This window comes from Meriones unguiculatus, chromosome X, assembly GCF_030254825.1.
Source record: "Meriones unguiculatus strain TT.TT164.6M chromosome X, Bangor_MerUng_6.1, whole genome shotgun sequence".
Classification (NCBI taxonomy): Eukaryota; Metazoa; Chordata; class Mammalia; order Rodentia; family Muridae; genus Meriones; species Meriones unguiculatus.
The window spans coordinates 9,264,051-9,278,700 of NC_083369.1; the positions used below are offsets into that span (position 1 = coordinate 9,264,051).

The following is a 14,650-nucleotide window of genomic DNA, read 5'->3' on the forward strand; positions in this document are numbered from 1 at the left end:
TGGCAAACAGGATACTGAACGCTGTAGAAGATAGGGAACAGGGCAGGAGGCTACCACTGATGTCCTCTAAAAGACTCCATCCAGAGGAGGTGTTCTCTAAGCAGATGCAGAGCTTCACAGCCAAACATTGAGCAGAGCACAGGAAGTCTTATAGAAGAAGGGGGAAGGGACAGGAGTTCCACAAGGAGACAAACAAAGCCATAATTCTGGGACCAGAGGATCCTGCAGAAACTGATGCATCAACCAAGGACCATACATATGGATGACCTGGAACCCCTCCTCAGTTTCCAAGTGGGGTCCCTAGTAAAGGGGGCAGAGATTGTCCTCTGACATCAACTCAGCAGCAGGTTCTTTGATCACCTCTCCCTGGGGGGTGCAGCCTTGCCAGGACAGAGAAGAAGATGATGCAGCCACCCTTGATGAGACTTGATAGTCTAGGGTCAGATAAAAGGGCAGAGGTCCTCCCCTCTCAGTGGTCTAGAGGAGGGACATAAGAGGAGAAGAGGGAAGGAGGGGACTATAGCTTAACCTAGGCACCCTGCTCAGATGGAGCCCATAGACAGCTCAGTCTCTCTAGTAAGGGGAGCAGGGGCAGTCTCTGACATAAACTCAGTTTCCTGCTCTTTGATTACTTCCACCTGGTGGTAGGGCGACCTAGCCAGCCAACAGAGGAAGAGGATCCAGGTTGTCATGATGAGAAATGATAAATTAGGGTCAGATGGTACAGGCAGAGGACTTCCCCAATTAGTAGACTTGCAGAGAGAGATGGGGGTATGGAGGAAGCAAGGAACTGGAAGGAAATGAGGGAGGGGGCTAAAACCAGGAATCAAAGTGAATAAATTGTAATAATAATAGAAGATATTTCTGATTATTATTGCTTAGTAAATGGCTAAGAATTTTGGCTGTCTGTTCATTTAATAGAGACAAACACAGCTAGGATGGACATATATAAGGACATCTTATTCAAATGGTTTATCTAGTTTTTACAGTAAAGAATGAATTCACACAGCTTGAAAGAAAAATAGCTCTTTCTGCTGTTAGTGCTGAATTTTTTCCTTTGAACTTTTTATTTAATTAATTTTTTTATTTTTAAGTTTTTTTTTAATTTATTACAATTTATTTACTTTGTATCCCAGCTGTAGCTCCCTACCACATCTCCTCCCAGTCCTGCTCTCCCTCCCTCTTCTCCTTCCATACCCCTCTCCCAGTCCACTGATAAGGGAGGTTATCTTCTGACACTAGCCTATAAGGTCTCTTAAAGACTGGTTGTACTGTCTTCCACTGTGGTCTGGTGAAGTTTCCTCGCACCAGGGGGAAGTGATCAAAGAGCCAGCCACTGAGTTTATGTCAGAGACAACCCACTGTTCCGTAATCCAATTAAAAATGAGGTACAGAGCTAAACAGAGAATTCTCACAACAGAGGAATATTGAATGGCAGAGAAACACTTAAAGCAATGCACAACATCCTTAGTCATCAGGGAAATGTAAGTCAAAACAACTCTGAGATTCCATCTTACACTAATCGGAATGGCCAAGATGAAAAACTCAAGTGATATCACATGCTGGAGAGGCTGTGGAGAAAGGGGAACCCTCCTCCACTGCTGGTGGGAATGGAAACTTGCAAAACCAGTTTGGAAATCAATCTTGTGCTTTCTCAGAATATTAGGAATAGAGCTTCCTCAAGATCCAGCTATACCACTCCTAGGCATATATCCAAAAGATGCTCTAGTATACCACAAGGACATGTGCTCAACTATGTTCTTAGCAGCTTTATTTGTAATAGCCAGAATCTGGAAACAACCAAGATATTTACATATTTACACAATTAAATGCAATTCAGCTATTAAAAACAAGGAAGTCATGAAATTTGCAGGCAAATGGTAGGAACTAGAAAAGATCATCCTGAGTGAGGTATCCCACAAGCAGAAAGACACACATAGTATATGCTCACTTATATGGATAATTATATATGTAATATAAGATAATCATTCTAAAATCTGTAAGCCTGTTTGTGCTGAATTTAAGGAAAAGACTTCAAAAGTCCTTAGCATTTCCTGTTACCAGAATTATAGATGTATTTTGTGCTCAGTCCCTTGCATTTGAATATTCATTTTCAGTTGAGAAGTCCAGTTCTTTATAAGGTAAGTCTAATGATTTCAGCTGCCAATAGGAAAATAGTCAGTCCATCCTATATTTTAAGGGAAGGATGCTCATACTTGAGTATCAACTGCATCGTGTAGTGTAGGCTTTTTTCTTTTAGGTACAGCTGTACAGGAAAATATAAGAGGGTTTATTTTGATTATACATTTATAATTTGAAGTTTGCCTTCAGAGTCCATCCCAGGGTATTTTGTTTCTAAATCAGATGAAGTATTATAGGTATTTGATTCTGATCTTCTGGATTTTCTTCTGATTGTGTTTGAACCATTTAGAGTAAACTCTGAGAGTTGGAATCCATAATAGTAAAAAATGATACTGTCCCTACTTACTGTTGCAATCATCCTTGAATGTTTGGTCAAGTTGACATCCACATTACTGAGCATCCTTTGGAACCCTCCTTCAGAAAGTTAATGGAGGTCTTTATTTCTGGATGTTCCTGAAAGAAAGTCTACTCTCATTTCTCCTGTGGCCTCTCCTACATTGAATTTTGCTGTAATCAAATCTCTTAACAGTTAGAGAAGGGCTTCTATGAGCAAAAAACAAAGTTAAAAAATTTAAAAAACAGTAACACACTGTAGTTATATGTTTATATGTTATGATTTATTAATTTTTCTTGGATGAGTTTACTATCGTCAATTTATTTTAATTTATATTTCCATATTGACAAACTTGATAGTTTAAATATACTTTATACTAGATAAACGTTTGTTTTGACTGGTGGTGTTTTTGTTGTGGCAGTTTTCCCAATTTTAAGGAACCACTTTCCTCAGAAAAGTCTTGCTATGTGACAGATTTTTTTTTTAATTTAAATTCATTTTTTAAAAAAATATTCATTTTACATCCCAATTGTAGCCCCCTCATCTCCAGGTCCTACCCTTCCTCTCTTCTCTCCTAATCCCCTCCCTTAGTCCTCAGAAATGGAGAGCCCTCCTTCCATACTAACTGACCCCAGCCTATGGAATCTTATCAGGAATGCCTGCATCCTCTTCCTCTGTGACCTGGCAAGGCTACCCCCCACCCCAGGAGGAAATGGTCAAACCTTAGGAACCTGCATGAAGACTGAGCTGCTTATGGGCTACATCTGAGCAGGGGGTCTAATTTCTTCTCCATGCATGGTCCTTGGTTTATTCATCAGTCTCTGCAGGCCTTTTTGGGCCCAGAGTTTTGGTTTTCTTGGTTTTCTTGTGGAGCTCTTGTCCCCTCCAGGTCTTTTTATCTCCCTTTTCTTACATAAAATTCCCTGCACTATGCCCAAAGTTTGGCTATGAGTCTCAGCATCTCCTTCAAAACCTGAAGTTAACAAAAACCTGAAGTTCCCCTAATCAAACTATAAATGTTCTTTATCAAAATATAGTACTATAATTCTTCCCTTTAAAATTAGTTTAACCTGCCATTTACTTGTGAGATACACAAACTTTTTTTGTCTTTTGTATTAAACATCACATCTATTGGCAGGAAAAGTAAATTTACTTTGTCTAATTTTGATGGTATCAATTTAATTTAGAAATGCAGAGTTTCAGTTATACTGATGTTGAATTTTCACTTAGATGCCATATTTATTAAAATAATTATTTTGGTTAGTATTACATAAAGAAAAGCCATTTTCATGGTTATTACCCCCGTCTATTTCTTTTTAATCCAAAATGAAATGTTTTGTTAAGCTGAAAGTGTTTGAACCCTCGTAATCCCAGTGTTTTCTTGAGACAGGAAGATAAGCAGTTGAAGGCCAGCCTGTGCTACATGAGAACACACTTCAAGAGCAAAAACAAAACAAACAAAAAATTAAAAAAGAGGGTTTTTGTCTCCTCAAGGTCTTTCTTATATTTATGGTTGTGAGCCTAGCCTTTAACGGCTGAGCCATCTCTCCAGCCTTCCTCCAGGTCTTTCTATCATAAGGTTTCCTGCACTCTGCCCAAACTTTGGCTATGAGTGTCAGCATCTCCTTCAATACCCTTGTAAGTAGGTCTTTCATAGGTCTACTGTGGAAGGCTCTTGTCTTCTTCCTTGTCCTCTTTTACTTCCAATGTCTATCCTATTAGCCCTTCTGAGTGACGTTTCAACCTCTTCCCTAGGGTCCTCTTTGCTGTTTAGCTTCTTTAGGACTATAGATTTTAGTACCTTTATCCTCTATTATATGTCTAATATTCACTTACAAGTCAGTATATACCATATGTGTCTTTCTGCTTCTGGATTACCTCACTCAGGATAATCTTTTCTAGTTCCCAACATTTGCCTGCAAATTTCATGATTTCTTTGTCTTTAATTGCTGAGTAATATTCAAAAGGAGACCAACAGTGCCAAAAATCCTGGACCCATTCGGGGCCTGCAGAGACCAATACTCCAACCAAGGACCATTCATGGAGAGGACCTAGATCCCCTGCTCAGAGGAAGCCCATAGGCTGCTCAGTTTCCTAGTTGGTTCCCTAGTAAGGGCATCAGGGGTTGTCTCTGACATAAACACAGTGGCAGGCTCTTTGTTCACCTCTCCCTGGGATGTGGAGCCTTGCCAGGCCACAGAGGAAGATGATTCAGCCAGCCCTGCTGAGACCTCATAAGCTAGGGTCAGATAGAAGGGGAGGAGGTCCTCCCCTATCAGGGGACTAGGGAAAGGGCATAGGGGGAGAAAAGGGAGGGTGGGTGAGACTAGGAGGAGACAAAGGCGCTACAACCCGGGTACAAAGTGAATAATAAAATATAATAAATAAAATAATAAAATGATAGGTTTTTAAATATATACAATCAAATTTTTTGTATCTCAGAATGAGGGGATAAAAAGAGTCCCCTTTATTTCTGAGCACAGCTTCTGACTGTAAAGACATATGCCAGATGCTTTGCTTGACAAAGAACACTGAGTGTCCCTGTTGATAATTGTTTGTGTATGGCTAACACCATCTCTGGCTTTGCTAGCAATAAATATTTATTTTAGTGAAAACCATTTTCCCCCATGTACTGACACTGACCAGATAAGTAAGAGCTTGCCTCTTTTTTCTTTTCTTTTCTTTTTTTCTATGTTTATGTCTTTGAAGTTTGTGCTTTTCTAAGCAAAATAAATGTTTGTATATATTTTTCAGGGAGAAGCTGTCTCCCTTTAGTATACAAATTACTGTCCATTACTGAGGGTTAATTTGTTTAACTGTGCAGCTCAGAAGCACTGAGATTCTACACCTAGCCAATTTTTATTCCAATTTTCAGAGTATCTTCTTTTATTTTTAGATGAATCTACGTTCTGTATTTACTGTAGAACAACAAAGGATTTTACAGCGTTATTATGAAAATGGAATGACAAATCAAAGTAAAAATTGCTTTCAGCTCATATTACAGTGTGCACAGGAGACTAAGCTGGACTTCAGTGTAGTCAGGGTAAGTATTGAGGTCTTGCACTTGAATTTATAGCTTTTATTACAAATGATATTTGCTTACTATAGGAAAAACTCTTCAGGGTATGAAGTCCTAATTTTATATACAACTTCATTTCCCTGATGTAAAACTACTATTTTGATAAATAGAGATACCCATATAGTACATATTTGTTTTTAAAAATACCTTGAAAACACTAAAACCCTTGCAGTATTGACATAACTTTTGTATAAATCTTTGAACTAATAAATCCTGGTAATATTATGTACAGGTTGTTGATCATATACTTTTCTAAACTCTCAATCTACACAGAGCCTCAATCATGACAGTGAAATAGAGATTTTTCTGAAGCAATGGAAAATTACCTAGCTTTTTTGTTGTTGTATTTAGAATTTTTCCTCAGGCATTTAGGATTTGAGAGTTTTTCTTTTCAGGAAAGTGTAATTGTATTATGGATACCTTTTCTTTCTAAGTAAAATGTATATATTTTATGGTTAGTGATTAAGAGACAGATAATCCAAAAGGAAGAAATTATTACACTCATTCTTATTCTCTTGTAAAAACAAAACAAGACAACAACAACAAAACAGAGCTGCTTCACATTCCTGAGCAGCAATGAGGTGATAGGAAGCAAGTGACAAATCTACCAGAACTAGAGACTGATTTTATTGAACGCGTTGGTCCTTTTATGTTTACTTAAACATTCTACAAATCCTTTTAGTGTGGAACCTTAGTGATTCAAAGATTCACAACTTCCCCATCCATGGCATTCACTAGGCTAAGTTCTGAAAAAGAGGCATATATGTTTTTCAAGTTCATTTAGTTGTACAATTGTACCTTCAAAGATCCTGGAGAAAATATCTTTACATAAAATTGTTTCCAAAGTGTTTTTTTTTTTTTTTTTTTAAGAACCAAAGAATACGTTCATTTTCAAATCAGAAATTATGCCATGAATTGCAGGAAAAAAATTCTTATTTTTTGAAATCAATTATCAAATTCACATATCTGTAAAAAGTAGAAATATCTCCTGTTGGTATCTTTAAATGCACCATTTAAATTAACTACTGAATCTCAAAGGAAAATGTTTAATAGCTTTAGTAAAGACAATAAAACATTCCAAGTTGATGAAATTGCATTTTAAACAAATAAATCTTTTTTTTTCCAACTGATATTTCCTTGAACTTTTTTCCCTTTTGTCTCAGCATTGCTTTAAAGTAAATCATCTTCCCAGACAGTGGCAACGCGGACCATCTTTCATATTTTAAGTTTGTTATTGCACACATCCCCTTATAACTAATATTATTGTATTTGAATATAGAAAACTGTAGAGATGCAGGTATTTATATTTCTACCGAGCATGGAGTAAAACTCTAAAATAACAAGAGTAATAAATTTAATTTCTGAGAATACAGGATTGTAACTATGATATTGTATAAATATAAGAACTTGGTGGATTGGCATGGTGGTGCGTGCCTATAATCCTAGTACTCAGGGAGGCAGAGGCTGGCAGATATCCATGAGTTCGAGGTCAGCTTTGTTTAAAAGCAAGTCCAGGACAGCCAGTGCTACACACAGAAACCTTGTGTTGAAAGAGGAGGAGGAAGAGGAGAAGAAGAACTTGTATGAAGCAATCAGTTCTATTCATTCCAGGAAATTTTCAGTGGTACACAAACTCATTGTTTCAAATCAAAAACCCAACAAAATATTCATTCTTTTTCCACTCATGTGAAAGGTCAGCAGAGGGGCTTGTAGATTTGTAAATCTATGATATTCCATCTTTTGTTGTTTATGTGTCCTACTTGAGTGAGATCTTTATTATTTTTCACTGAAAGTTATTTGTGTTTTTCCTCAGAAAAACTTAAATCCATTATATTAAGTATTCACTCTGTATGTAAAGATAACTTGAAAGGTTGAATAAAACATTCAAGCAAAAATAATCATAGCGAAGCAAACTAGAGAACAGTGAGATACAGAAAAAGGTAAAGAAATTTAGAACATGAAAGTATGAACGCGGTATATTGAAATCCACTCTTTTGTATGATAATTCTCCAAAAATGGAAAAAAAATGTTAAGTAGTAGTATGATTATAGAATGCTGATTATATATAAAAAAAATCTCTGTACTGAAAAAAAATGAATTTAGAGGTAGTGAATTTCTAAGATAGAGCTGAGAAAGAACTTTATGACCTCCAAATATTGGCAGCTCAAATCCATATCCTTTTTTACTCCTGTGTATTGTTTCTTTGCTGATCATTACCTTAGATTCTCAGAACAGTTTTGTCTGACATCTCTTCTTTTCTTTTCTTTCTTTCTTTCTTTCTTTTTCTTTCTTGTGAATTAGGCATTTACAAGAAATTGGAATTTATATCTGATAAGCATCACAAGGTTTTAGATCTTATTCATGAGATCTTATTCCTTTTGGGTAAGGTTTAATTTTTATAATCCTCAAACAATGAGTTTTCTTTATTTTTTAACATTTAAGTAGAAGTATTTAAGTATATATTTTTATACTTTTTTTTCAAAAGGAAAGTTGGAAAATGATTGGGCTCCTTTTGTTGTTTAGTAATTTCTTATGAAATTAGAATATTTCAATTAATAATGAATTTAATTTCATTGTTTTTATGATTCCTCTCTCTCTCTCTCTCTCTCTCTCTCTCTCTCTCTCTCTCTGTCTCTCTCTCTCTCCTGGATCAGGAACATTGTATTTTTTAAAAAAATTCTATGACTTATTTAACCCACTGTTGAGCTGGGAATCGTAGTGCACACCCATAATTGCAGCATAGGTGATACAGAGGTAGGAGGGTCCCTACGCGTTCAAGGCCAGTGTAGCTACATAACTAAATCCTGTCTCAAAAAGACCTTGTACAGAAGTATTAACTTTGAAGACTTTAGAAAACACGTACTGCCATACAAAAGCATTAAAACTAATCCCAAAGTTCTACAAAAAACAGAATCTGCAGAAAAATACCCTACCATGAAACAAACAGGTTTTTAAGGTTTTTGAACCAAAGAACTGTAGTTTTCTTATAATTGATAAACATGTTAATATATAGTAATACAATCAACTTTCTCCCTTCCTCCCTCCAACCCCTCCCATACATGTCTCCCCATTCTTTCTCAAATTCATGGCCTCTTTTTCACGGATTGTTATTGCATGCATGCATATGTTTATATGAATACATATGTATTCCTGGGTATAGCCTGTTCAGTCTGTATAATTTTACTTGTATGTATGTTTCCAGAGCACACTATTTTGTACTGGACAACCAATTTGTGTGTTTTTTCCTGGGAAAGACCACTTCTCCTGCTTCCAGGTTTGCTCAGTTGCCTATAATTTTTAAAATAAGCACTCTAAAGTTAGGTGTGGTGGGAGAAAAAAGCAGGGAGGGGGGAACAGGAAATCAAGGTCACCTTTGGATACATATCATGTTGAGGCTATCATGGCCTGTATGAGACCCGGTCTCAAAAAACATAAGCATTAAGTGTATAATCAGAATTCTTCAGGACTAAAATAGGAACTTCGTTGTTACTATTAGGTGATTTTTTTTTCTTTTGAGATTATAATCCATTATTTATCACAAATATTTTATTTTGATCAATTGTGAAATGTTTTTACTGTCACTACTAATAGTTTTAATTTTAAAACACCAGTTCAAATAGCAAGGCATGGTTATGCACAACTATGATCTTAGCACTTCAAAGAAAGAAACAGGGTATTTAGAATGTTGTGCCCATCCTGTGCCATATAGTAAATTCAAGGACAGCCTGGCTACATAATATCCTGTCTCAAAAGAAAAAGAAATCATACATCTAAACTAAAAACAAACTAATAAACAACAGTGGCACTGTATTATAGCACATAATTTAAATGTACTTGCAGATACACAAAGTGCATTTAATATACTGATGCTTTTATAAATTTGGCCGGAAATATAGCTCAATTGGTAGACTACTTGCAGAGCATGTAAGAATCCCTGTGTTCTATCCTCAGTACCACATAATATTGGGTAGTGTGGTAAAAACCTGTAAGGAAGTTAAGGCAGGAGGGGATCACAACTTCAATATATCCTTGGCTACATAGGTTAGCCTGTGCTAAAGACCCTGGATAACAGAAATTTACAATTATGTAAACCAACAGAGAAAAATCAAATGTCCGAGATTTAAATAATATTTGCCTTGAACAGGGAGTCAATATGACAAGTGAGATATTATCTGCTCCTAATACTTTATTTAGTAGCCATGTAAAAAAAGCACATGTATATACCCCAGATGTTTCTCCATTTTAATAGTGTTGTATTGAAAACCAAACAAGTGATAACACATGCTGGAGAGGTTGTGGAGAAAGGGGAACCCTCCTCCACTGCTGGTGGGAATGTAAACTTGTACAGACACTGTGGAAATCAATCTGGCACTTTCTCAGACCACTAGGAATAGCGCTTCCTCAAGATCCATCTATACCACTCCTAGGCATATATCCAAAAGAGGCTCAAGTACACAATAAGGACATTTGCTCAGCCATGTTTGTAGCAGCTTTATTTGTAATAGCCAGAAGCTGGAAACAGCCCAGATGCCCCTCAACTGAAGAATGGATGCAGAAATTGTGGTACATCTACACAATGGAATATTACTCAGCAATAAAAAACAAGGAAATCATGAAATTTGCAGGTAAATGGAAAAGATCATCCTGAGGGAGGTATCCCAGAAGCAGAAAGACACACAGGGTATATACTCACTTATAAGTGGATATTAGACATATAACATAGGATAAACATACTAAAATCTGTACACCTAAGGAAGCTGATCAGGAAGGAGGACTCTGGCTAAGATGTTCAATACCCATTCAGAAAGGCAAAGAGGATGGACATCAGAGGAGGGAGAAAACAGGGAACAGGGCAGGAGCCTACCACAGAGGGCTTCTGAAAGGCTCTACCCTGTAGAGTATTGAGGCAGATGCTGAGACTCAGCCAAACTTTGGGCAGGGTGCAGGGAATCTTATGAAAGAAGTGGGAGATATTAAGACCTGGAGAGGACAGGAGCTCCACTAGGACAGCAACAGATCCTAAAAGTCTGGGCACAGAGGTCTTTTCTGAGACTGATACTCCAGCCAAGGACCAATCATGGAGTTGGCCTGGAACCCCTGCACAGAGGTAGCTCATGGCAGTTCAGTGTCCAAGTGGGTTCCATAGTAATGCGGACAGGGACTGTCTCTGACAGGAACTGGTTGGCCTGCTCTTTGCTCACCTCTCCCTGACGGGGGAGCAGCCTTACCAGGCCACAGAGGAAGACAATGAAGCCACTCCTGATGAGTTCTGATAGACTGGGATCAGAGGGAAGGGGAGGAGGAGCTTCCTTATCAGTGGACTGGGGGAGGGGCATGGGAGGAAATGATGGATGGAGGGAAGGATTGGGAAGGGAGGGGGGAGAGAGCTGCAGGGGGGATACAAAGTGAATAAACTATAATTAATAAAATAAAAATAATTTAAAAAATAAAAAATAAAAATTTATTTTCAAATTTTCTAATATGGGATTTCAATACTTACTTTTTATGTTTTACAATATTTTATTTACTTGTTTATATATATGTGGCATATGCATATCTATTTATCTGCCTCCATTTATACATATATACATAAAATAAGATATGACAAAAAGTAAACAAGTCTAAACTTTAATATTGATTTGCTTTCAACTATTCTTCTAACTGCCTACTGTATTCCACTTAAATATTGTCTATGTTAATGCTCTGAATCTATAAGAAGGATAATTAAAGGTTCTACTCAGAAATATAACACTTCACAGGACTTGTATACAAATCATTTGGGAAACCAACTAAAAATTTTGAGTTGAACATCTTATTACTTAATACTGATGAACAGTTTGGCCTCAGAAATGGCCTAATGATGATTTTTTTTAATCCTACTAATATGGTTTCATATGTTGTTAACCAACAAAGCAATTAGTAAGCAAAGATTCTTGGGGAAGACACTGTGGAGTATAAAATTTAGATTGTTAAAGCACTGTGAGAATTTCAAAGTGGGAGTTAATGAAGAGCTAGCAACATAGTATCATTCCTAAGAATGTATGTATCATATATAAAGAAACAAGCTATGATTACTCTTTTGCATCCCCAAGAATACTACAAAATCTGATCTTAGAATGATTTAGTCATCTTTTTCCTCTCCATAATCTTTTGTATCTCCTTTCCTCTTCCCAAAGGCCTTCTTTTTCCTCTTCAACATAGTTCTATCATCTTTACCCTGATTTTCTTTTTTCTTTCATATGAGAATCATTTTTCTTCTTCTGAATCTGAGCCTCTTATATTCCTCTTCCTTGATATCCATCCTGTAAAATCTCTGCTTCTGAGTTTGATTCTTCTTTATAAAAATCCATCTATGTGTGTGGTTGATGTAGCAGTTCAAAAATACTTTATAATCTCACAGTTCCATGAATCAAGGCAGAGCTCCTATACAGTGGACTTCACTTTTGTTACCCCTCCAATTGAATATATTTTTATTGTAAATATGTTTGGAGGAAAAAGAAAACAATATCCTTTGGAGTCCAGGTAGTCAGAACTCTTAATTTTAATACCTCCATTTTCTTGTATACACACACACACCTGTAGTGGTTGCTCAGAGACTGAGCCTGCATCCTTTGCTCCCTCCTTTTTAATTAGTAATTTATTTTCATTTTTTATTAATTTATGGATATTTATTACAATTTATTCACTTTGTATCCCAGCTGTGGCCCAATCTCTCATCTCCTCCAGATCCCAACCTCCATCACACTTCTCTTACTAAGACCCTCATCTAGGGGGAGACCTCCTCCCCATTTATCTGACTCTATCCTGTCAGGTCTCATCAGGACTGGCTGCTTTGTTGTTCTCTGTGGCCTGGCAAGGCCGCACCCCCTCTCCCACCACCCACAAGGGACAGGTGATCAGAGAGCCTGGCAACTGAGTTGACACTAGAGACAGCACCTGCTCCCCTTAACTAGGAAACCCACTTGGAGAATGACTCTATGGGCTACATCTGCGCAGGGGTTTTAGGTCCTCTCCATGCATGGTACTTAGTTGGGCTACCAGTCTCCACAGCGCCCCCAGGGCCCAGTATTTTTGGCTCTGCTGGTCTCCTTTTGGAGATCCCGTCCCCTCCAGTTTTTTCTATCTCTCCCTTCTTTTATAAAAGTCCATGCATTCTGCCCAGATTGGCTATGTGTCTCAGGCTCTGCTTTGATACCCCAATCAGTGGAGTCTTTCAGAGGCCTTCTGTGATAGGCTCTGTCTGGTTCCCTGTCTTCTCCTGTTTCCAATGTCTATAGCGTTCACCCTTCTGAATAAGGATTGTGCATCTTCCCTAAGGTTCTTCTTTGTTAAGCTTCTTTAGGATTATATATTTTAGTATGTTTATCCTATATTGTATGTCTAATAACCACTTATGAGTTAGCATATACCATGTGTGTCTTCCTGCTTCTGGGTTACCTCACTGAAGATGATATTTTCTAGTTTCCACCATTTGCCTGCAAATTTCATGATTTCTTTGTTTTTAATAGCTGAGTATTATTCCATTGTGTAAATGTACCATAATTTCTGTACCCATTCCTCCATTGAGGGACATCTAGGTTGTTTTCAGATTCTGGCTATTACAAATAAAGACGTTATGAACATGGTTGAGCAAATGTCCTTGTAGTATACTTGGGCATCTTTTGGATATATGTCTAGGAGTGGTATAGCTGGATATTGTGGTAGCACTATTCCTAATTATCTGAGAAAACACCAGATTGATTTCCAAAGTGGTTGAACAAAATTACATTACCACCGGCAATGAAGGAGAGTTCCCCTTTCTCCCCATCCTCCAGCATTTATTTTCACTTGAGGTTTTAATTGTAACCATTCTGATGGGTATAAGGTGAAATCTCAGGGTCATTTTTATTTACATTTCCCTGATGACTAAAGACATTGAGCATTTCTTTGTTTCTCTGCCATTTGATATTCCTCTACTGAGAATTCTCTGTTTAACTCTGTCTTCCATTACTTGATTTGTTGCTTTTTAACTTCTTGAGTTCTTTATATATTCTGGATTTAGCCCTCTGTCAGATAAAAGGTTGGTGAAGATCCTTTCCCAGTCTGTAGGCTGTCATTTTGTTCTTATGACAGTGTCCTTAGCTTTACAGAAACTTTTCAGTTTCATGAGGTCCCATTCATTGACTGTTGCTCTTAGAGCCTGTGCTGTTGGTGTTCCTTTCAGGAAGTTGTCTCCTGTGCCAATGAGTTCAAGGCTCTTCCCTGCTTTTTTCCTCTAACAGGTTTAGTGTGTCTGGTTTTATGTTGAGGTCTTTCATACATTTGGACTTTAGTTTGTGCAGGGTGATAAATATGGATCTATTTGTATTTTTCCACATTTAGACATCAGTTAGACCAGCACCATTTGTTGAAGATGCTGTCTTTTTTTCCATTGAAAGTTTTGGGCTTCTTTGTCAAAAATCAAGTATCTGTAGTTTTATGGGTTTATTTCTCATTCCATTGGTCCATCATTGTTTCTGTGCCAATACCATGCATTTTTTATTACTATTGCTATGTCATACAGCGTGAGATCAAGGATGGAGATACCTCCAGATGATCTGTTGTTATACAAGATTGTTTTAGCAATTCTCAGATTTTCTTGTTTTTTCTTATGAAATTGAAAATTGTTCTTTCAAGGTGCGTAAAGAATTGTGTTGGTATTTTGATGGGAATTGCATTGAATCTGTAGATTGCTTTTGGTAAGATGGCCATTTTTACTATGTTAATCATACCAATCCATGAGTTTGGAGAGATTTCCTTCTTTTGATATATTCTTCAATTTCTTTCTTCAGAAACTTGAAGTTTATTCAAACAGGTCTTTCACTTGCTTGGTTAGAGTCACACCAAGGTACTTTGTGTTATTAGCGCCTATTGTGAAGTGTGTTGTTTCTCTAATTTCTTTCTCAGCCCATTTGTCTTTTCTATATAAAAGGGTTACTGATTTTTTGAATTAATTTTGTATCCACCCCTGCATGCATGGGATGAAGCCTACTTGGTAATGGTGATTGATATCTTTTATGTGTTCTTGGATTTAGTTTGCAAATATTTTATTGAGTATTTTTGCATCATTGTTCATA

At 37.1% G+C, this 14,650-nt stretch overlaps 1 protein-coding gene across 2 annotated transcripts in view; it reads left to right on the top strand.

The window, feature by feature from the left end:
- Window positions 1-14,650, top strand: part of Hdx (highly divergent homeobox) — a 170,565-nt gene that overhangs the window by 24,951 nt on the left and 130,964 nt on the right. The window contains exon 2 of one of the 2 annotated variants that reach the window (XM_060374777.1): window positions 5,373-5,519. The exons of the other annotated variant lie outside the window; for it this stretch is intronic. Within the exon in view, the coding sequence (XP_060230760.1) occupies window positions 5,373-5,519 (147 nt within the window). The remainder of the gene's footprint in view (window positions 1-5,372; window positions 5,520-14,650) is intronic. 2 annotated transcript variants of the gene reach the window in all.